Source organism: Rana temporaria, chromosome 1, assembly GCF_905171775.1.
Source record: "Rana temporaria chromosome 1, aRanTem1.1, whole genome shotgun sequence".
Classification (NCBI taxonomy): Eukaryota; Metazoa; Chordata; class Amphibia; order Anura; family Ranidae; genus Rana; species Rana temporaria.
The window spans coordinates 663098506-663123526 of NC_053489.1; the positions used below are offsets into that span (position 1 = coordinate 663098506).

Here is a 25021-nt window from a genome sequence, read left to right on the forward strand (position 1 = left end):
TTCCTTAACCCAATGTATCTCCAGCCTTCCCTAACCCAATGTATCTCCAAACTTCCCTAACCCAGAGTATCTGTTGCTTTCCCTAACCAAATGTATCTCCTACCTTCCCTAACCCAATGTATCTCCTACCTTCCCTAACCAATCTTATCTCCTACCTTTCCTAACCCAAAGAATCTCAAACCTTCCCTAACCCAATGTTTCTCTAACCTTCCCTAACCCAATGTATCTCCTACCTTCCCTAACCAATCTTATCTTCTACCTTTCCTAACCCAAAGTATCTCTAACCTTCCCTAACCCAATGTATCTCCTACCTTCCCTAACCCAATGTATCTCCTACCTTCCTTAACCCATCTTATCTCCTACCTTCCCTAACCCAATGTATCTCCTACCTTCCCTAACCCAATGTATCCCCTACCTTCCCTAACCCAATGTATCTCCTACCTTCCCTAACCCAATGTATCTCCTACCTTCCCTAACCCAATGTACCTCAAACCTTCCCTAACCCAATGTATCTCTTACTAATGTATGTGTTACCTTCCCTAAGCCCTCGTTCCCACTGCTGCAACTTCCCGATCAACTTGCTTGACACTTGACATGCAACAAGTCAAAACACATTCATTTCAATGGGAGCCATCTTAGTTGTTGAGACTCAAGTCGCAGTGCCAAAAGAAAATAAAAGAATAGTCCCTGTACTATTTTTCTGCATCTTCCTTGTGACATGAGTGACTGCAATGTTAAAACTTACAAAGGTCGCAAGGAAGTAATTTTCTTTTTCTTATCTTTGCAACCTTGGCTTTGACTTCAAAGGGTTTTGTTAGGTCAATAATAAGTGTCACGCTCTGTATTGGTATGATTTGCCAAAGCCAAAGTTGCAAAACATCAAAGTTGCGTGAAAGTCGCATTAAGTTGCAAGCAAGTTGCAGGACTTTTGGGTCACAGCAGTGTGAACCGAGCCTAATAAGAAATACTGGGGCCAATTTAGACAGGAGCCAATCAACGTACCAGCATATCTTCGGAGAGAGCCATGAAATGCAGAGGAGCAGATTTTAAATATTCAAATAATTTCCATACATTTTTGTCTGAAACAGAGATTTTAGAAACAAACAGTTCTTGTGATTTCCTCTAAACTTTCTAAATCCGTGAAGATGAAAGCGGCAGTTCAGTAACATAAGCAAGGTTTAGAATAATACGGGAATCTTAAAGTCTACTAAATTGCTGTAAACTTTAAACAGCTGAAAACTAAACCAAACGGACCAAACAGTGATTTTTTTTTTTTTTCTGATAGACAAAATTCTCCTTTTCGGGAGCCAGACCCTAATATGAGAATTATGTAATAATAGCAGAGAACTGCCAACATCTGAAAACAATTGTTCCCAGACGCCGCCGCTCTTGTGTATGCGAACCTTTACTTGATGTGGACGCTTTCAGGTTCACTCGGCGTGGGTGCAAAGAGAAATGAGTGCAACCAATCAGAAAGGATCTTGGCTGAGACGGCAGCAAACTGAAATTTGATTGGTTTAGCTCCGATACTGCAGATTGCTTTATCATTGCTCTTTGCACAAGGATTAGGAGGCTACATTATTGCGATGGCATAAGTTGAAGATTCAATGTGATATTAAACCATTCTGTTGTAAAAAGAACAGCATGTTCAACAACTGGGCATGATCACCGAACAATTACATTATATTCTACATATAGAACATTATACCTCCAACATGGCCGACCACTGGACATGATCATCATACAATTCTATTACACTCCATACATAGAACACAACCCCTCCAACATGGCCGACCACTGGGCATTACTATAATACAATTCTATTACACTCTATACATAGAAGACTACACCTCCAACATGGCCGACCACTGGGCATTACTATAATACAATTCTATTACACTCTATACATAGAAGACTACACCCCCAACATGGCCGACCACTGGGCATTACTATAATACAATTCTATTACACGCTATACATAGAACACTACACCTCCAACATGGCCGACCACTGGGCATTACTATAATACAATTCTATTACACTCTATACATAGAAGACTACACCTCCAACATGGCCGATCATCATACAATTCTATTACACTCTATTGGGTAGATTCAGGTACGGGCGCGCAAAACTAAGGTCGGCGTAACCTAGCGTGTTTACACTATGCCGCCTTAAGTAAGAGAGGAAAGTATATATTCTCAAAGCACTCACCTCCTTACTTAGGGCGGCGTAGTGTAATCGCAGCGGGCGTAAGGGCGCCTAATTCAAATTGGTTGGAGGGGGGCGTGTTGTATGGAAATGAGGCTTGACCTCACGTTTTTTTGACGTTTTTAGCTACTGCGCATGCGCCGGGTGCCTACATTTCTCAGTGCGCATTGCGGCTAAGTACGCCATACGGGCCTATTGATTTTGACGTGGATGTAAACGACGTAACTCCCGATTTGCGGACGACTTACGCAAACGACGTAAAAATTCGAACCTCGCGGCGTGAACGGCGGCCATACTTTAACATTGTTATTCCACCATAGGTGAATCGGCGTACAAGCTCATTTACATAATCTACGCCGGCCGCAATGGAAGCGCCACCTAGCGGCCATCCGAAAAAATTGCAATCTAAGATAGGACGGCGCAAGCCGTCCTATCTTAGATATGTTTAAGCGTATGTCGGTTTGAGCATACGCTTAAACATACGGCGGCGTAGATTCGGAGTTAGGTCGGCTTATCTACTAATAAGCCGGCCTAACTCTTACTGAATCTACCTACATACATAGAACACTTCCGCCCCAGCTGGACCTAATGGATAGCTGCCACATATCCCACACCATCCATGATCTGTATATTTCCTTACTACATTAATCTGATCAATTTGATACTTAAAAAGAAAACAGAATAGATTTATTTATTTATTTTGGGGGGGGGGGGGGGTGGCAGGTTTTAGAAATCACACTTTTCAATGCAGGGATCTCTTCCAGGTAAGTCGCTCTGCTTATACTGATCTCCCTCCAGCATTTGGGTGCTGCTACCCAAGGAACCTCGGACATATCCCAATTCACGTGCTGCGCAGCAGAGGAGACGGGGAGGCTTAATCTGACTGTGTAACACGCGGCACAGACAAACCAGTTCTACCAAGCAGGTCTATTTTCAGCTTTGCCTAATTACCCTCAGCCAGACATTTTAGCATTTTTATGGTTCTGCTCTGCTTGTCAACTTTCTTCTGTATAATCTCCTTAAGGCGAGGATTGCCATACCAACCACTGATGGTTTAGTTCTCACGGCTCCGGGTGTGCAGGGCATCTTGTCAAACGTACTCTCCAGTCAACACTGAAAATGAAGCCTTGAGATGCATAGAAGATGGAAACGACTTCATTAGAAGTAGGGTTGTCCCGATACCACTTTTTTAGGACTGAGTACAAGTACCGATACTTTTTTTCAAGTACTCGCCGATACCGAATACCGATACTTTTTTTTAAATGTGTCCCCAAATGCAGCCATGTCCCCCCACAGATGCAGCCATGTCCCCCCCATATGCAGCCATGTCCCCCCCCATATGCAGCCATGTCCCCCCATATGCAGCCATGTCCCCCCCATATGCAGCCATGTCCCCCACAGATGCAGCCATGTCCCCCACAGATGCAGCCATGTCCCCCCCATATGCAGCCATGTCCCCCCACAGATGCAGCCATGTCCCCCCCCATATGCAGCCATGTCCCCCCCCCATATGCAGCCATGTCCCCCCCATATGCAGCCATGTCCCCCCCATATGCAGCCATGTCCCCCCATATATGCAGCCATGTCCCCCCATATATGCAGCCATGTCCCCACACATGCAGTCACGTCCCCCATATATGCAGCCATGTCCCCCTTAGAAGCAGCCATGTCCCCCTTAGAAGCAGCCATGTCCCCCTTAGAAGCAGCCATGTCCCCCCATATATGCAGCCATGTCCCCCATATATGCAGCCATGTCCCCCTTAGAAGCAGCCATGTCCCCCATATATGCAGCCATGTCCCCCTTAGAAGCAGCCATGTCCCCCTTATATGCAGCCATCTCTCCCCCCCCCCCCCCATACCTGGATGCTGCCGCGCCACCTGGTTAATACGCGTGGGGAACATTACAGCTTTCATTTGAATAGCTGTAGTGATTCGCGCCGCGCTGCGTATAGACACTCCCCCTTGCTCGGGATTGGACCGATCACCCGAGCAAGGGGGAGTGTCTATACGCAGCGCGGCGGGAAACACTACAGCTATTCAAATGAAAGCTGCAATGTTCCCCGCGCGTATTAACCAAGCGGCGGTGGCAGCGAGATTCGGCGTAGCGACGGTGGCGACGGGGGGGGGTGGGTTGTGGGGGGGCTTGAGTATTCTATTCAGGCATCTGGGGTACTCACGCAAATACTCGGTATCGGTCCCGATACCGATACTAGTATCGGTATCGGGACAACCCTAATTAGAATCTTCTAGGGCTGTAATCTGGTGACCCTGGAAAGCACCTACTGGGGATGCTGGAACACCCTTCATGGTCATGAAAGAAAGTCGAACATAAAAAATAATAATAATAATCCAAAAAACAGCTCCAATTAGGGTGACCGCGTGTCCCGGTTTGCACAGGACAGTCCCGCATTCTGCAAGTCTGTCCCGGGCACCTTCACTCTGGGACAATACAGTGTCCCAGGAATGAAACTGACACAGGTCCCAGCATGAACCCCTCAGAGCTTAAGATGTGACACCCACCAACTAGTGACGAACTACAGGTCCCAGCATGAGCCCCTCAGAGCTGAAGATGTGACACCCCCCAACTAGTGATGAACTACAGGTCCCAGCATGAACCCCTCAGAGCTTAAGATGTGACACCCACCAACTAGTGACGAACTACAGGTCCCAGCATGAACCCCTCAGAGCTTAAGATGTGACACCCCCCAACTAGTGATGAACTACAGGTCCCAGCATGAGCCCCTCAGAGCTTAAGATGTGACACCCACCAACTAGTGACGAACTACAGGTCCCAGCATGAACCCCTCAGAGCTTAAGATGTGAAACCCCCCAACTAGTGAAGAACTACAGGTCCCAGCATGAACCCCTCAGAGCTTAAGATGTGAAACCCCCCCAACTAGTGACGAACTACAGGTCCCAGCATGAACCCCTCAGAGCTGAAGATGTGACACCCCCCAACTAGTGGCGAACTACAGGTCCCATCATGAACCCCTCAGAGCTTAAGATGTGACACCCACCAACTAGTGACGAACTACAGGTCCCAGCATGAACCCCTCAGAGCTGAAGATGTGACACCCCCCAACTAGTGACGAACTACAGGTCCCAGCATGAACCCCTCAGAGCTGAAGATGTGACCCCCCCACCCCCCAATAGTGCAGAACTACAGGTTCCAGCATAGATGTGCGAAATCTATGGGATCACACTCTAGATCTCACAGGTTCATGCTGGGAGTTTCAAATTTGGGGGGGGGGGGGGGGGTTACACCCTTAGATCTCAGGGGTTCATGCTCCAGCTATTGCAAAACTACAAGTCCCATCATGCTATGTCTCCTGGGACTTGTGGTTCTGCAACAGCTGGAGGGCCACTAATTGCATATCTCTGCCCTATAGACTCACATAATGGTAGCATAACTAGTACGATATACACCATATTGTCAAAAGTATTGTGACGCCTGTCTTTAAACGCACATGAACATTAATGGCAGGTGTTTTGAGTGGTTGGGGAATTTCTTTTAATTATTTAAAACATTTTAAAAAAAACATTTTTTTTTTTTGGCCAAAACACAGGACTCCTCCCCAAAACAAGCTCATGAACTTTTTCGAGTAACAAGCTTCAAGCGACCCAACGCTCAGGCTCCTTAGAATATAGAAGAAATCCTATGATCATGCCCTGTTTCCACCGAACATGCGCATTGTCTTGCGTTGCCGAAAAGAGGCCACGAGTTTTGCGACGCGGAACGTGCGTGGACTTGGGGGGGGGGGGGGAGCCCATGGTGGTTGCTCAGCAAGTATGGCAGAGGAAGAATTTGTAGGCACTTGGGCCCAGATTCACAACCGAGATACGACGGCGTAACTCCAGCTACGCTGTCATATCTCTGAGTTGCGCCGCCGTATCTATGCGCCTGATTCTTAGAATCAGTTACGCATAGATATCCATTAGATCCGACAGGCGTAAGTCTCTTACGCCGTCGGATCTTAACTGCATTTTTTTTTTATCGTTAGGTGGCGCTTCCGTCGAATTCCGCGTCGAGTATGCAAATTAGCTAGATACGCGAATTCCCAAACGTACGTGCGGCCGACGCAGCAAAGTTACGACGTTTAAGTTAGGCTTTTCCCCGCGTAAAGTTGCCCCTGCTATATGAGGCGCAGCCAATGTCAAGTTAGACCGTCGTTCCCGCGTCGAAATTTGAAAAAGTTACGTCGTTTGCGTAAGTCGTCCGTGAATGGGGCTGGACGTCATTTACGTTCACGTCGAAACCAATGACGTCCTTGCGGCGTACTTTGGAGCAATGCACGCTGGGAAATTCCACGGAAGGCGCATGCGCCGTTGCGAAAAAACGTCAATCACGTCGGGTCACAGTGGTTTTGCATAAAACACGCCCCCCTGATCCAAATTTGAATTAGGCGGGCTTACGCCGGCCGATTTACGCTACGCCGCCGCAACTTACGGAGCAAGTGCTTTGAGAATACAGCACTTGCCCATGTAAGTTGTGGAGGCGTAACGTAAATCAGATACGTTACGCCCGCACAATTTTACGCGGCTCTACGTGAATCTGCCCCTTGGTGACTTTCTGAGGATGGGTCCATTTTTCGGGAAAGTGCTTGTAGCGATCCTATAAGAATGATTTGGATGTGGTAAGCTCGGTGACTGGTTCTCTTGCGGCAGTTATAAACAGAGGCTGACGGTGAAGCTCCAGACTACAGGAGGATTGCCGCTTTAAGTGAGCGGTCTGAACTGGTAAAGAGGGGGGGGGGGGGTGAGCTCCTGGGTTACTGCAGTTCACACTGCACGTGCCACAAGTAGCATACACACACACACATCAGAAGCGGTAAGAGATCGCCTAAGAGGGGCAGCTATTGTTTTACTGCCACCAGCATGGACTGGGACGCAAAAACTGCGGCGGCACGCTCCGACAAGCCAATTAACCCTTTCACCGCCCCAGCAAATTCCTCCTTCGGCAGCGTGCTTCGCTTCGCAAGGCTGCCAAGTTCCCCCGGTACACCCCTCTTCTATGTGCCAAGAACGGACCGTAGACGACTGTCACGCCATGGCGATGCACGCGCTCCTGTGAGCACAAATAATAGCATCTTAAAGCCAAACTCCGGGTGCAACAACTTTTCATTTAAACATTTTGGGCTAGATTCATGTAGCTGTTACGGCGGCGTATCTCCAGATACGCCGCCGTAATTTCAAATCTGCGCCTGCGTATCGTTACGCCGATTCTCAAAGGCAGATATGCTCAAAAAATAGGCTTCCTCCGCCAACGTAATTTCAATACGGCGGCGTATAATTGTGTGCAATTCTACGCTGGCCGCTGTCCGGCGACCCGGTCCGAAGCTCCATGAGAGTCCCGCGATCGCTCCCCGGAGCTGAAGAACGGGGAGAGCTGTATGTAAACACAGCTTCCCCGTTCTTCACTGTGGCGGCGCATCGATCGTGTGATCCCTTTTTATAGGGATTCGCAATTGATGACGTCAGACCTACAGCCACACACCCCTACAGTTATAAACACACTTCAGGGAACACATAACCCCATCAGCGCCCCCCTGTGGTTAACTCCCAAACTGCAATTGTCATTTTCACAGTAAACAATGCATTTTAAATGCATTTTTTGCTGTGAAAATGACAATGGTCCCAAAAATGTGTCGAAATTGTCCGAAGTGTCCGCCATAATGTCACAGTCACGCAAAAAATCGCTGATCGTCGCCATTACTAGTAAAAAATAATAAAAATGCAATAAAACTATCCCCTATTTTGTAAACGCTATAAATTTTGCGCAAACCAACCGATAAACGCTTATTGCCTGATCACCAATGTAAGGGACATTCTTCTCACTGATCACCAATGTAAGGGACATTCTTCCCACTGATCACCAATGTAAGGGACATTCTTCTCACTGATCACCAATGTAAGGGACATTCTTCCCACTGATCACCAATGTAAGGGACATTCTTCTCACTGATCACCAATGTAAGGGACATTCTTCTCACTGATCACCAATGTAAGGAACATTCTTCCCACTGATCACCAATGTAAGGGACATTCTTCTCACTGATCACCAATGTAAGGGACATTCTTCTCACTGATCACCAATGTAAGGGGCATTCTTCCCACTGATCACCAATGTAAGGGACATTCTTCTCCACTGATCACCAATGTAAGGGACATTCTTCTCACTGATCACCAATGTAAGGAACATTCTTCCCACTGATCACCAATGTAAGGAACATTCTTCCCACTGATCACCAATGTAAGGAACATTCTTCCCACTGATCACCAATGTAAGGGACATTCTTCCCACTGATCACCAATGTAAGGAACATTCTTCCCACTGATCACCAATGTAAGGGACATTCTTCCCACTGATCACCAATGTAAGGGGCATTCTTCCCACTGATCACCAATGTAAGGAACATTCTTCTCACTGATCACCAATGTAAGGAACATTCTTCTCACTGATCACCAATGTAAGGGACATTCTTCTCACTGATCACCAATGTAAGGGGCATTCTTCCCACTGATCACCAATGTAAGGGACATTCTTCCCACTGATCACCAATGTAAGGGACATTCTTCTCACTGATCACCAATGTAAGGAGCATTCTTCCCACTGATCACCAATGTAAGGAACATTCTTCCCACTGATCACCAATGTAAGGAGCATTCTTCTCACTGATCACCAATGTAAGGAACATTCTTCCCACTGATCACCAATGTAAGGAGCATTCTTCTCACTGATCACCAATGTAAGGGACATTCTTCCCACTGATCACCAATGTAAGGAGCATTCTTCCCACTGATCACCAATGTAAGGAACATTCTTCTCACTGATCACCAATGTAAGGAACATTCTTCCCACTGATCACCAATGTAAGGGACATTCTTCCCACTGATCACCAATGTAAGGAGCATTCTTCTCACTGATCACCAATGTAAGGAGCATTCTTCTCACTGATCACCAATGTAAGGAGCATTCTTCTCACTGATCACCAATGTAAGGAGCATTCTTCCCACTGATCACCAATGTAAGGGACATTCTTCCCACTGATCACCAATGTAAGGGGCATTCTTCCCACTGATCACCAATGTAAGGGACATTCTTCCCACTGATCACCAATGTAAGGGACATTCTTCCCACTGATCACCAATGTAAGGAACATTCTTCCCACTGATCACCAATGTAAGGGACATTCTTCTCACTGATCACCAATGTAAGGCACATTCTTCCCACTGATCACCAATGTAAGGGACATTCTTCCCACTGATCACCAATGTAAGGAACATTCTTCCCACTGATCACCAATGTAAGGGACATTCTTCTCACTGATCACCAATGTAAGGAGCATTCTTCCCACTGATCACCAATGTAAGGAACATTCTTCCCACTGATCACCAATGTAAGGGACATTCTTCCCACTGACCACCAATCTAAGGGACATTCTTCTCACTGATCACCAATGTAAGGAGCATTCTTCCCACTGATCACCAATGTAAGGAACATTCTTCCCACTGATCACCAATGTAAGGGACATTCTTCCCACTGACCACCAATGTAAGGGACATTCTTCCCACTGATCACCAATGTAAGGGACATTCTTCCCACTGATCACCAATGTAAGGGACATTCTTCCCACTGATCACCAATGTAAGGGACATTCTTCCCACTGATCACCAATGTAAGAAACATTCTTCCCACTGATCACCAATGTAAGGGACATTCTTCTCACTGATCACCAATGTAAGGCACATTCTTCCCACTGATCACCAATGTAAGGGACATTCTTCCCACTGATCACCAATGTAAGGGACATTCTTCCCACTGATCACCAATGTAAGGGACATTCTTCCCACTGATCAAAGGGATTGTGTAATGAGTGTGAGAATTGTTGTTTTGGTTGGAGAGACACATTAGGTGAGTGTGGAGAGTTCAGAAATAATATTATACATTTTTCTTTCCCAGGCATAATCTATTTTTTACAATGTAACTATTCAAAATAATGTATCCAATGTATCCTGTCAAAGGAATCTAATGTATCCAATGTATCTAATGTATCCAGTACAAGGTAGTCAATGTGTTCTGGGCACAGTACAGCCCCCACACAGACAGCAGAAGCCGGGGGGGGGGGGGTAAAGACACCCCCACGTAGATCTATCGCTTCGGGAACACCGGGCCCCTGTCTTGCAATCAGCACATGGTGGGACACCCAGTTCTCGGCCAAGAAAAGACAACGGCAGAAATTCCTCATCTCCCGAATTGTCATGGGAAACCCTCGTCTTAAAGGGGAACCCTGCTTTTAATTTGTATTTCCACAGTCTCCCATTACACTTTCGGAAATAAATGCATTGAAAATGGTGATCAGGTGGAAATCGAATCCAGAATCCCAGCACAGCAGGGCGAGAGGACTCGGCATCTCCTCTGATGCCTTCCAAAGTCATTTTACTACAACAACAGGACAATAATGCAGGGCAGAGCATGTCAGGAGAGGAGAGTTATAGAGGAAGGAGCAGAGTCCTCCAGCAGGGCAGAGTATTTCAGGAGAGGAGAGTTATAGAGGAAGGAGCAGAGTTCTCCAGCAGAGTATTTCAGGAGAGGAGAGGAGAGTTATAGAGGAAGGAGCAGAGTCCCCCAGCAGAGCAGAGTATCTCAGGAGAGTTGGGTAGATGAAGGAGCAGAGTCCTCCAGCAGAGCAGAGTATTTCAGGAGAGTTGGGTAGAGGAAGGAGCAGAGTCCTCCAGCAGTGCAGAGTATTTCGGGAGAGGAGAGTTATAGAGGAAGGAGCAGAGTCCTCCAGCAGTGCAGAGTATTTCGGGAGAGGAGAGTTATAGAGGAAGGAGCAGAGTCCTCCAGCAGAGCAGAGTATTTCGGGAGAGGAGAGTTATAGAGGAAGGAGCAGAGTCCTCCAGCAGAGCAGAGTATTTTGGGAGAGGAGAGTTATAGAAGAAGGAGCAGAGTCCCCCAGCAGAGCAGAGTATCTCAGGAGAGTTGGGTAGATGAAGGAGCAGAGTCCTCCAGCAGAGCAGAGTATTTCAGGAGAGTTGGGTAGAGGAAGGAGCAGAGTCCTCCAGCAGTGCAGAGTATTTCGGGAGAGGAGAGTTATAGAGGAAGGAGCAGAGTCCTCCAGCAGTGCAGAGTATTTCGGGAGAGGAGAGTTATAGAGGAAGGAGCAGAGTCCTCCAGCAGAGCAGAGTATTTCGGGAGAGGAGAGTTATAGAGGAAGGAGCAGAGTCCTTCAGCAGGGCAGAGTATTTCAGGAAGGAGAGTTATAGAGGAAGGAGCAGAGTCCTCCAGCAGAGTATTTCAGGAGAGGAGAGTTATAGAGGAAAGAGCAGAGTCCTCCAGCAGAGCAGAGTATTTCAGGAGAGGAGAGTTGGGTAGAGGAAGGAGCAGAGTATCTCAGGAGAGGAGAGGTAGGTGGTCCAAGAAACCAACCTTGTCTGAGTGTGATGTACCCATTACAATAATGACATGTGTATCCTCCCAGGTAATGGAAGAACATTTTTGCCTCTCACCTTCCTCTTGTGTCGGTGGATGTCTCCTATGGAGTTGGCGAGACTGTTGGGCCCCAGTAACATCCGGGTGCTGCGGGGCCACTCGGCGCTGACCAGGTGGTGCTCCCCCATCAGAATCTTCCGGACACTTTCAGCCCCCGTCACCCTGATCAGGGGGCGGCCCAGCAAGTGAGTCTTGAAGACGTTTCCATATTTCTCTCTCCGAGAAGACTGGAAATTTGAGCCCTGCCAAAGAAGAAGAAGAAGAAAATCAATGGAAAACCCGAGAGGGGAAGACAAGGGAAAAAACGGAGGAAAGTTAGCACTGATCCCATTACCCAGCATGCACTGGGCTTGTACTCAGGTAGCCCCTGAGCACTTGACTGTCAAAAGCTGACAATCGTTCCGGAAAACTCCCAAGTCAATGCAACTTTTTATATGTTATATGTTGTGTACTGTTACACTTTATTGCCTATTTTTGCCTATTATTACCTATTTTTTACCTATAGTGTTATAATGCTTCTGCAACCTTTTATCCAAGAAATTCTTTAAAGATGAATTCCAAGCCACCAGTCGGTGCAAGGGACGTCTTAAAAGCATCATGGGCCCCTGGGCAAAGTAATGCTCTGGGGGCCCCTACAATGATGACAGTGCAGGTAAACAGACATCAAGTAGGTAGGAGGCAGACTGCCCCCCTTGTGTATCTATCACTCTCAGTGCCATCATGGGGCCCCCAATTTTGGGGCTGCGTGGGCTCAAGGACCAGCTGCTTTGGGGAAAGTGCAGGGGCCCCCCCATGCAGCTGGAGCACCTGGGCAGTGCCCTCTCAGTAAGGCAGCCCTGGTTGGCGCAACTACAGTGATTGCCACAATCTTGTGAGGGGGGGAGGGGATTTGTGTTGGAAGGGGCAATTTGAGGGGGCGGCAAGGGGTAAGTATTGTTCCAGAAGGGGAAATATGGGGGAGTGCTAAGAGTTGTGATTTGGGGGGATTTTTGTGCTAAGGGGGGGTTTGAAGTGGGGGGGGGAGAAGATGTGGGGACATTTTTGGGGTTAAGGATTTGTGTTAGGAGGGGGCCCAGAGGTGCAGGGTGCTGTGTAATGTAAAGGGGTCCAGAGGTGCAGGGTGCTGTGTAATGTAAAGGGGTCTAGAGGTGCAGGGTGTTTTGTAATGTAAAAGGGTCCTGAGGTACAGGGTGTTGTGTAATGTGAAGGGGTCCTGAGTTGCAGGGTGCTGTGTAATGTAAAAGGGTCCAGAGGAACAAGGTGCTATGTAATGTAAAGGGGTCCAGGGTGCTGTGTAATGTAAAGGGGTCCAGAGGTGCAGGGTGCTGTGTAATGTAAAGGGGTCCAGAGGTGCAGGGTGCTGTGTAATGTAAAGAGGTGCAGGGTGCTGTGTAATGTAAAGGGGTCCAGAGGTGCAGGGTGCTGTGTAATGTAAAGGGGTCCAGAGGTGCAGGGTGCTGTGTAATGTAAAGGGGTCCAGAGGTGCAGGGTGCTGTGTAATGTAAAGGGGTCCAGAGGTGCAAGGTGCTGTGTAATGTAAAGGGGTACAGAGGTGCAGGGTGCTGTGTAATGTAAATGGGTCCAGAGGTGCAGGGTGCCGTGTAATGTAAAGGGGTCCAGAGGTGCAGGGTGCTGTGTAATGTAAAGGGGCCCAGAGGTGCAGGGTGCTGTGTAATGTAAAGGGGCCCAGAGGTGCAGGGTGCTGTGTAATGTAAAGGGGCCCAGAGGTGCAGGGTGCTGTGTAATGTAAAGGGGCCCAGAGGTGCGGGGTGCTGTGTAATGTAAAGGGGCCCAGAGGTGCAGGGTGCTGTGTAATGTAAAGGGGTCTAGAGGTGCGGTGCTGTGTAATGTAAAGGGGTCCAGAGGTGCAGGGTGCTGTGTAACGTAAAAGGGTCCAGAGGAACAAGGTGCTATGTAATGTAAAGGGGTCCAGGGTGCTGTGTAATGTAAAGGGGTCCAGAGGTACAAGGTGCTGTGCAATGTAAAGGGGTCCAGAGGTGCAGGGTGCTATGTAATGTAAAGGGGTCTAGAGGTGCAGGGTGCTGTGTAATGTAAAGGGGTCCAGAGGTGCAGGGTGCTGTGTAATGTAAAGGGGTCCAGAGGTGCAGGGTGCTGTGTAATGTAAAGGGGTCCAGAGGTGCAGGGTGCTGTGTAATGTAAAGGGGTCCAGAGGTGCAGGGTGCTGTGTAATGTAAAGGGGTCCAGAGGTACAGGGTGCTGTGTAATGTAAAGGGGTCCAGAGGTGCAGGGTGCTGTGTAATGTAAAGGGGTCCAGAGGTGCAGGGTGCTGTGTAATGTAAAGGGGTCCAGAGGTGCAGGGTGTTGTGTAATGTAAAGGGGTCCAGAGGTGCAGGGTGCTGTGTAATATAAAGGGGTCCAGAGGTGCAGGGTGCTGTGTAATGTAAAGGGGTCCAGAGGTGCAGGGTGCTGTGTAATGTAAAGGGGTCCAGGGTGCTGTGTAATGTAAAGGGGTCCAGAGGTGCAGGGTGCTGTGTAATGTAAAGGGGTCCAGAGGTGCAGGGTGCTGTGTAATGTAAAGGGGTCCTGAGGTGCAGGGTGCTGTGTAATGTAAAGGGGTCCAGGGTGCTGTGTAATGTAAAGGGGCCCAGAGGTGCAGGGTGCTGTGTAATGTAAAGGGGTCCAGAGGTGCAGGGTGCTGTGTAATGTAAAGGGGTCCAGAGGTGCAGGGTGCTGTGTAGTGTAAAGGGGTCCAGAGGTGCAGGGTGCTGTGTAATGTAAAGGGGTCCAGAGGTGCAGGGTGCTGTGTAATGTAAAGGGGTCCAGAGGTACAGGGTGCTGTGTAATGTAAAGGGGTCCAGAGGTGCAGGGTGCTGTGTAATGTAAAGGGGTCCAGAGGTGCAGGGTGCTGTGTAATGTAAAGGGGTCCAGAGGTGCAGGGTGTTGTGTAATGTAAAGGGGTCCAGAGGTGCAGGGTGCTGTGTAATATAAAGGGGTCCAGAGGTGCAGGGTGCTGTGTAATGTAAAGGGGTCCAGAGGTGCAGGGTGCTGTGTAATGTAAAGGGGTCCAGGGTGCTGTGTAATGTAAAGGGGTCCAGAGGTGCAGGGTGCTGTGTAATGTAAAGGGGTCCAGAGGTGCAGGGTGCTGTGTAATGTAAAGGGGTCCTGAGGTGCAGGGTGCTGTGTAATGTAAAGGGGTCCAGGGTGCTGTGTAATGTAAAGGGGCCCAGAGGTGCAGGGTGCTGTGTAATGTAAAGGGGTCCAGAGGTGCAGGGTGCTGTGTAATGTAAAGGGGTCCAGAGGTGCAGGGTGCTGTGTAATGTAAAGGGGTCCAGAGGTGCAGGGTGCTGTGTAATGTAAAGGGGTCCAGAGGTGCAGGGTGCTGTGTAATGTAAAGGGGTCCAGAGGTACAGGGTGCTGTGTAATGTAAAGGGGTCCAGAGGTGCAGGGTGCTGTGTAATGTAAAGGGGTCCAGAGGTGCAGGGTGCTGTGTAATGTAAAGGGGTCCAGAGGTGCAGGGTGCTGTGTAATGTAAAGGGGTCCAGAGGTGCAGGGTGCTGTGTAATATAAAGGGGTCCAGAGGTGCAGGGTGCTGTGTAATGTAAAGGGGTCCAGAGGTGCAGGGTGCTGTGTAATGTAAAGGGGTCCAGGGTGCTGTGTAATGTAAAGGGGTCCAGAGGTGCAGGGTGCTGTGTAATGTAAAGGGGTCCAGAGGTGCAGGGTGCTGTGTAATGTAAAGGGGTCCTGAGGTGCAGGGTGCTGTGTAATGTAAAGGGGTCCAGGGTGCTGTGTAATGTAAAGGGGCCCAGAGGTGCAGGGTGCTGTGTAATGTAAAGGGGTCCAGAGGTGCAGGGTGCTGTGTAATGTAAAGGGGTCCAGAGGTGCAGGGTGCTGTGTAGTGTAAAGGGGTCCAGAGGTGCAGGGTGCTGTGTAATGTAAAGGGGTCCAGAGGTGCAGGGTGCTGTGTAATGTAAAGGGGTCCAGAGGTACAGGGTGCTGTGTAATGTAAAGGGGTCCAGAGGTGCAGGGTGCTGTGTAATGTAAAGGGGTCCAGAGGTGCAGGGTGCTGTGTAATGTAAAGGGGTCCAGAGGTGCAGGGTGTTGTGTAATGTAAAGGGGTCCAGAGGTGCAGGGTGCTGTGTAATATAAAGGGGTCCAGAGGTGCAGGGTGCTGTGTAATGTAAAGGGGTCCAGAGGTGCAGGGTGCTGTGTAATGTAAAGGGGTCCAGGGTGCTGTGTAATGTAAAGGGGTCCAGAGGTGCAGGGTGCTGTGTAATGTAAAGGGGTCCAGAGGTGCAGGGTGCTGTGTAATGTAAAGGGGTCCTGAGGTGCAGGGTGCTGTGTAATGTAAAGGGGTCCAGGGTGCTGTGTAATGTAAAGGGGCCCAGAGGTGCAGGGTGCTGTGTAATGTAAAGGGGTCCAGAGGTGCAGGGTGCTGTGTAATGTAAAGGGGTCCAGAGGTGCAGGGTGCTGTGTAATGTAAAGGGGTCCAGAGGTGCAGGGTGCTGTGTAATGTAAAGGGGTCCAGAGGTGCAGGGTGCTGTGTAATGTAAAGGGGTCCAGAGGTACAGGGTGCTGTGTAATGTAAAGGGGTCCAGAGGTGCAGGGTGCTGTGTAATGTAAAGGGGTCCAGAGGTGCAGGGTGCTGTGTAATGTAAAGGGGTCCAGAGGTGCAGGGTGCTGTGTAATGTAAAGGGGTCCAGAGGTGCAGGGTGCTGTGTAATATAAAGGGGTCCAGAGGTGCAGGGTGCTGTGTAATGTAAAGGGGTCCAGAGGTGCAGGGTGCTGTGTAATGTAAAGGGGTCCAGGGTGCTGTGTAATGTAAAGGGGTCCAGAGGTGCAGGGTGCTGTGTAATGTAAAGGGGTCCTGAGGTGCAGGGTGCTGTGTAATGTAAAGGGGTCCAGGGTGCTGTGTAATGTAAAGGGGCCCAGAGGTGCAGGGTGCTGTGTAATGTAAAGGGGTCTAGAGGTACAAGGTGCTGGAACCCCACATTCCACCATTAAGCGCCGCCGCCGCCGGAGGAATGGGAACATCCACATTTTACAGAATGAGGTGGAATTTTACTCCAAATAAAATAAAAACCCATGATGCGAGTTCGGCTGAAAAGCAGCGAATGTTCATTGAGTCAGCTCTTTAACAACATACCCGATGAATAAACACTTCTATCAATGCACCAGCGGGACAATTCTGGAGGAGTGAGGGACTGGGGGATCTAGGGGCCAGAACGGGGACAAAGGGGCAGGGGAAGGACAGGGGGGCGCTGTGTTAGGGGGGGGGGGCGCTGTGTTAGGGGGGGGCGCTATGTTCCCCTGTGTTCCCCTCACGCACAGTCACCTCTCCTGCTCCGCAGAACACACAAGCCGCCACTTCTTGCTGGGAATCTGCATTAAACATCACGACAGCGAGGAGCGCAGCACAAGGACTTATTGTATCCCCGGCCCGCTGCACCGTGTATAATTTGTGAGGCCCCCCCCGGCCCCCGTACAAGCCAACACTCTCAGATGTAAATAAGATTAACAAGCGCAAATATGATTTTATGCTGAACGTTCAATGATTTCCATAGAGCTCCCATAACCCCCCCCCCCCCCCCGGGACAGCGGCCTTTTTAAAGGACAAAAAAACACTCCTAGGTGTCTCCGGTTCCTTCTGAAGGAGGGTTGGCGTCCGCGCTTCTGCGTCCCTCACTGCAGGGGTCTAGGAACAAGGGCGCGATAGTTCTGGGGTGGCCTTTAGAGGGAGCTGTAGAGCTATCTGGTGGCAGACGGGCCCCGGGGGGGTCACTAAGACAAGACCAACATGCAAGACACGAGGGTGGTTTCTATCTTTGGGTTAAAGGCCCCCTTTCACCACTTATAACTCAGGTAGGTTGGTGATGCCGACATCCACCCACCAAGGCAGTGGTGTATTTTGGTTTTGTGCTGTCCTATAGGCAAGACTAAAATTGGGCACCACCCCCCCCCCCACATCTAAATTTGTCCCACCCCAGCCGCAGTCTACTGTCTTTTCTCAGGGTCTGATGAGGAAGCTGCAGACATTCAAAGTGAACAGCGGGGGCTTCATCATCAGAGCCTGAGACGCGTTTCGTCCAAGTGCCACATATGTGGCCAATGGGGCAGAGGACGGGGTCAGCGGGATATAGGGCAGAGCATAGGGTCAGTGGGGCAGGGGATGGGGTCAGTAGGGCAGAGGATGGGGTCAGTGGGGAAGAGGAAAGGGTCAGCAGGGTAGAGGATATGAGTCAGTAGGGCAGAGGATATGAGTCAGTAGGGCAGAGGGTGGGGTCAGTGGGGCAGAGGATATGAGTCAGTAGGGCAGAGGATGGGGTCAGTGGGGCAGAGGATATGGGTCAGTAGGGCAGAGTATATGGGTCAGTAGGGCAGAGGAAAGGGTCAGCAGGGCAGAGGATATGAGTCAGTAGGGCAGAGGATGGGGTCAGTGGGGCAGAGGATATGGGTCAGTAGGGCAGAGGATGGGGTCAGTGGGGCAGAGGAAAGGGTCAGCAGGGCAGAGGATATGGGTCAGTAGGGCAGAGGATGGGGTCAGTGGGGCAGAGGAAAGGGTCAGCAGGGCAGAGGATATGAGTCAGTAGGGCAGAGGATGGGGTCAGTGGGGCAGAGGATATGGGTCAGTAGGGCAGAGGATATGAGTCAGTAGGGCAGAGGATATGAGTCAGTAGGACAGAGGATGGGGTCAGTGGGGCAGAGGATATGGGTCAGTAGGGCAGAGGATATGAGTCAGTAGGGCAGAGGATATGAGTCAGTAGGACAGAGGATGGGGTCAGTGGGGCACAGGAAAGAGTCAGTAGGACAGCGCATGTGGTCAATAGGGCAAAGGATGGGGTATGTAGGGCAGAGGATGGGGTCAGCAGGGTACATGACAGGGGTCAGTAGGGCAGAGCATGGGATCAGTGGGGCAGGGAATAGGGTTAGCAGGGCACAGGATGGGGTCAGTGGGGCAGAGGATGGGGTCAATCAGGCAGAGGATGGGGTCAGTGGGGCAAATGATGGGGTCAGTAGGGAAGAGGATGCGGTCAGCAGGGTACAGGACAGGGGTCAGTAGGGCATGTCATGTAGTCAATGGGACAGAGGATGAGGTCAGCAGGGCAGAGGATGGAGTCAGCAGGGTATTGGACAGATGTCAGTAGAGCAAAGCATGGGTCAGTTGGGCAGAGAAAAGGGTCAGTAGGGCAGAACATGTGGTCAATAGGTCAGAGGATGGGATCTGTGGGGCAAAGGATGGGGTCAGTAGGGCAGAGGATGGGGTCTGTGGGGCAGGGGGTGGGGTCAGCAGGGCACAGGATTGGTCAGTAGGGAAAAGCAAGTGGTCAATGGGGCAGAGGATGGGGTCAGCAGGGTATAGGACAGATGTAAGTAGAGCAAAGTATGGAGTCATTAGTGCAGGGGATGGGGTCAGCAGGGCATGATCAGGGCATTTTCATATTTACATAACCACTCCCAAGAGCCAGCCCACTGTATGCATCAGGAGGCTATGTACAGCACCCTGCCAGCCCCTCCCACCAGCCATGATCTGCCTGCATTGCATAGAGAAGCACAGAGACCCAATGATGACATCTCTGGGTCTAACATTAGACATGTCATGAAAATGGAAAGGTTTTCTTTAATAATATCATTAGGATGCTGATGAGGAAAGGAAACAGGAACCAGGAAAGGCAGAAAAAGAAATAAAATAAATGAAAAACGAATAGATCTTGTGATTGTTCAGCGGATGAGTTTGAAGCTTCGGAAGACGACTCTGGAGGGCTGGAGAAGAGAATCAAACATTTTAAAGCGCCCCGCCCCGCCGAGCTCGCGCGCAGAAGCGAACGCATACGTGAGCAGCGCCCGCATATGAAAACGGTGTTCAAACCACACAAGTGAGATATCGCCGCGATCGTTAGAGCGAGAGAAATAATTCTAGCCCTAGACCTCCTCTGTAACTCAAAAGATGCAACCTATAGAATTTTTTTAGATGTCGCCTATCGAGATTTTTAAGGGTTAAAGTTTGACGCCATTCCACGAGCGAGCGGGCGCAATTTTGAAGCGCGGTATCAATTTGCTCGGCGTAACATTATCTTTCACAATAAAAAAAAAAATGGGCTAACTTTACTGTTGTCTTATTTTTTTAATCAAAAAAAGTGCGCTTGTAAGACAGCTGCGCAAATACGTTGTGACAAAAAGTACTGCAACGACTGCCATTTTATTCTCTGGGGTGTTAGAATTTATTTTTATAATGTTTGGGGGTTCCAAGTAATTTTCTAGAAAAAAAAACGTTGGGCTAGATTCAGGTATCTGGAGATACGCCGCCGTAATTTCAAATCTGCGCCGTCGTATCTGTACGCCGATTCTAAAAACGCAGATACGTTCAAAAATTAGGCTTCCTCCGCCAACGTAACTTGAATGCGGCAGCGTATAATTGTGTGCAATATTACGCTGGCCGCTAGGGGGCGCTTCCGTTGTTTTCGGCGTAGAATATGCAAATTACCTAGATACGCCGATTCACAAATGTACGTACGCCCGACGCTATTTATTTTACGTCGTTTACGTTAGGCTTTTTCGGCGTAAGGTTGCTCCTGCTATTAGGTGGCGCAGCCAATGTTAAGTATGGACGTCGTTCCCGCTTCGAAATTTGAATTTATTACGTCGTTTGCGTAAGTCGTTCGCGAATAGGGCTGGACGTCATTTACGTTCACGTCGAAAAGCAATGAGGATTTGCGTCGGAATTTCGAGCATGCGCACTGGGATTCTTTCCCATGCGCCGTTCGTAAAAAACGTAAAATACGCGGGGTCAACCTAATTTAGATAAAACACGCCCCCCTCGACATCATTTGAATTAGGCGCGCTTACGCCGGCCCCATTTACGCTACGCCGCCGTAACTTAGGAGGCAAGTGCTTTGTGGATACAGCACTTGCCTCTCAAACTTACGACGGCGCAGCGTAAATACGATACGCTGCGCCGCTGTAATACTGGGCCTTGCTAAAACTTACGACGGTGCAGCGTAAATACGATACGCTGCGCTGCCGTAATACTGGGCGCATCTACCTGAATCTAGCCCGTTGTTTTTAACTTGTAAACACGAGTCTGAAAAACAGGCGCAGTCTTAAAGTGGTTAGGCAAAAATCTTCAGAGCGGTCTTCCTGCGTGCGCTCCTCGCCGTGCGGCGCAGAATATTGACATAATTAATTATAGAAGAAGACTTGGAATGGAATGGGATTTTCGGCAGCCTGAGTAGGATTCCTGCAGAGATGAAGTGTTTCATTAGTGTCATAATATTTTTAGGAGAGGGATGACATCCTTGCTAATAACGGAGCGTTGGCAGAGCCGCCGGTACCCAGCGATGGCCCCGTGCGTTCTGCCAACTGGCCCCAGGCAGATACAGGCAGGTCGGTGTTAGGGCTGGGGAGGCTTGGCGGCGTAGGGGACTCGGCTCTGAGAAAGAGAAGTGTCTGGCTCTGCAGACTGGCAGGCGGAATAGTGAAAGGTGCATTGTTTGGGGTGGGGCGGGGGCGGGGGGGTCACAGACGGAGCTACAGTCAGGGTGTGAAAGGTCACAGAGGAGCAAATCGGCGTGATTTCAAGTTTTCCCTACGAAGAGTAGGCTGAATGTCCTGGGAACTCCGCCGCTGTCTGACGCTTTCGCACAGGCTGGCGTAGGGCAAGGCGAGACTTAAAGGGCATTGTGAGACGTGAAATGATGGAATTTGTTCCTCTGCGGGCTCAGGGCTGCGTTGCCCGTCCCGGCACATGGCATTCACTGTGTCATTAAACACACAAACACGCCGAGACGGAGTGAAAACATCTTAAAGTTCAACCAGGTTTGCGCAAAACCCTCCATCCCCCGCCAGCGAAAATGCAAAAGTGTAAAATACTAATGCCCTGTACACACGATCGGAATTTCCGATGGGATAAAATCCGATGGGATTTTCCGTCGGAATTCCGTTCAAGCTGTCTTGCATACACACTGGGGTGGATTCAGTAAGCAATTGCGTCTGCGTATCCATAGTTACGCAGCGCAATTGCTTAGTTGCGCCGGCGTAACGACTTTTCTGTATTCAGAAAGCTCGTTACGCCGACTGCAGCCTAAGATATGACTGGCATAGGGCTCTTATGCCGTCGTATCGTAGGCTGCATTCTTACGATGGCCGCTAGGTGGCGTTCCCGTAGTGGTCAGCGTAGAGTATGCAAATTGCATACTCACGCCGATTCACAACCCTACGCGCGCCCTGCATACGCATTTTACGTCGTTACCGTTCGTCGGCTTCTGCGTAAGGCTGCCAATGCTACGTATACCCGTCGTTCCCGCGTCGCAATTTTTAAAAATGACATCGTTTGCGTAAGTGAATCGTGAATGGCGCTGGACGCTATTTACGTTCACGTTGAAGCAAATGACGTCCTTGCGACGTCATTTACCGCAATGCACGTCGGGAAAGTTTCCCGACGGAGCATGCGCACTACATTCGGAGCGGGAACGCGCCTAATTTAAATCATCCACGCCCCCTACGGGATCATTTAAATTACGCGCGCTTACGCCGGGCAGTTTTCCGGAGCGCACACTCAAATTACGCAGCTACTGCTTTATGAATGAAGCGTAGCGCACGTAATTTACGGAGGCGTAGCGTAAAACCGGTACGCTGCGCCTCCGTAAGAGGGCGCAAATCTACTTGAATCCACCCCACTGTCAGACCAAATTCCGGCCGTCCAAAACGCGGTGACTTAAAACACTACAACGAGCGGAGAAAAATGAAGTTCAATGCTTCCGAGCATGCGTCGACTTGATTCCGAGCATGCATGTTTTTTTTAGTCAGACGATCGGAAAAAAAATAAAACATGTTCTATTTCTAAACTCCGACGGGAAAAAGTCTGATGGGGTCCACATCCAATGAAAAAATTCCGTCTGACTTTTTTCATCGGAAATTCCGATCGCGTGTACAAGGCATAAGTTTTTTACCGTGTTTTCTTCCTATCACTATTTCCTAATGTTGTTGTCTGAAAATTCCAATGCAGCAATTTGGAGATTGGATTAGAAATTTGGGGCAATATGAGCACTTTTAGGTGCTTTGCTAATTGGCACCGCGCTGCCAGGTCCTTCATCCACTTACAGATTGTACTCTTTCCCAATATTTTTACCCCAGTGGCAGGGCCGTCTTTAAGGCAGGGCAAAAGGGACATCTGCCCTGGGCCCTGTCATTGTTGTGTAGGATGATTTACGCCTAGAAATATGTAAATCAGCTAGATACGCCAATTCATGAACGTACGCCCGGCCGACGCAGTACAGATACGCCGTTTACGTTAGGCTTTTCCCGGCGTAAAGTTACCCCTGCTATATGAGGCGTAGATGAGGCGTACCAATGTTAAGTATGGATGTCGGAACAGCGTTGAATTTTTCACGTTTTACATCGTTTGCGTAAGTCGTTCGCGAATAGGGCTGGGCGTCATTTGGTGAAAGCATTGGCTTCTTGCGGGTTAATTTGGAGCATGCGCACTGGGATACTTTCATGGCCGGCGCAAGCGTCATTTACGTGGGGTCACATTAAATTTACACACGCCCCCTACCAGCCTATTTTGAATTAGGTGAGCTTACGCCGGCCCATATACGCTACGCCGCCGTAACTTTGGGCGCAAGTTCTTTCTGAATACAGGACTTGCCTCTCAAAGTTACGGCGGCGTAGCGTATATGAGATACGCTACGCCTGCCTAAACTTACGGCAATCTTTCTGAATCCGGGCCAATGAATTGGGGGGGTCAGCAGGTAGAACTAAACCCTTACAGAAAGCTAAAAAAAGATCATGGAAGTCATGCTGCCAATTGCTCTGCCAGTTGGCATTGGGCCCAGAGTTATGCAATCAGCATTGACTGGGAAGTACATTTGCCACAGCTCAAGGAAGCCCCAGCAACCTCTGGAGGAACCCTGGGGTTGCTCTGTGGTATAAGCCAGTGTTTCACAACTAAGGCGCCTTTGGGTTAGCCCAGATTCCCGTGAGCACAAGAGGGGGTTCCTTGAGCTATGGCTTCCAATGGAACCCCCAACCAATACTGGAGGAACCATAAGGTTCCATGGATCTCTGGAAAAAGTAAGACCAAGTGTATGCCCCATATGAATTTTTTCCGAGGAATTCCTTCGGAGTTTATATAGAGAACATGTTCTCTTTTACTCCGATGGAATTCCATCGGAATTCCGATGTGAGTTTGGCCGAGCAAAAGCCTGATCGTGTGTACGGGGCATTAGACAGCACATAGGAAGATGGGAAATACTAAACACCAGGACCCAGATTCACAAAGGACTTACGACGGCGTATCTCCTGATACGCTGTCGTAAGTCCGAATGTGAGGCGTCGCATCTATGCGTCTGATTCATAGAATCAGATACACCTCACTGTTGCCAAGATACGACTGACGTAAGTCTCTTACGCCGTCGTATCTTGGGGTGTATATTTCCGCTGGCCGCTAGGGGCGCTTCCGTATATTTCCGTGTTGAATATGCAAATGAGCTAGATATGCGTCCGGCGTATGGTAGAGGGAAGTGATAGAGCGAAGTGATAGAGGAAAGTGATAGAGGAAAGTGATAGAGGAAAGTGATAGAGGAAAGTGATAGAGGGAAGTGATAGAGGAAAGTGATAGAGGGAAGTGATAGAGGGAAGTGATAGAGGAAAGTGATAGAGGGAAGTGATAGAGGGAAGTGATAGAGGGAAGTGTAACAGCCCTTGCGTGTGGCAGTAAGGTCCCGCCGGCATGCAGATATGAAGGCACAGCAAAGGAGCCCTTCAGATGGACACGTGACGTCCTGAAGACTCCCTGAAGACCCGGAAACCGGTGGAGAGGTGAGTACCGATCAAAAGAATTTTGATCGATCAAAAAAATTAACAATTAATCAAGGAATAATAATAAAGAAAAGAAGCAATTGGAAAAAAATAAAAAATAATTAATCGAGGAATTAATAGTTAATGTGTTCTGTTCCCCGGGGTAACATGTAGTACTTTGTCCCATCCTCCTAAGGCTGCATTCACACCTGAGCGTTTTGTCGCCTGAAGCGCGACGCTCCAAAACGCTAGAGGGGAAAAAAATACATTATTCTCAATGGAGATGGTTCACATCTCCACTCCAAAACACATGACGCCGAACGCCTGAAGCTCAAACAAGTTCCGGACCCTTTTTTGTCGCGCGAATCGTGCGGTTTGGGCGTTTTTGAACGTTTGTATTTCCCATAGAAAGTAATGGAAACGCTCGATTCAAGCGACTAGCGCGACAACGAGCGTTTGCTACGGGCGTTTTGTCGCTTTAATCAATAGAACATTTCACCCAGGCAGAAGATAAATAAAATCTACCAACATAGCAACAAGTGATGAAAAGATGATAATTTATCC

At 49.2% G+C, this 25021-nt stretch overlaps 1 protein-coding gene across 1 annotated transcript in view; it reads right to left on the bottom strand.

Moving 5' to 3' along the window:
• The window catches only part of LOC120924565 (cytochrome P450 26B1), a 67427-nt gene that overhangs the window by 17982 nt on the left and 24424 nt on the right, over positions 1–25021 (bottom strand). The window contains exon 2 of the mRNA XM_040335547.1: positions 11722–11946. Within this exon, the coding sequence (XP_040191481.1) occupies positions 11722–11946 (225 nt within the window). The remainder of the gene's footprint in view (positions 1–11721; positions 11947–25021) is intronic.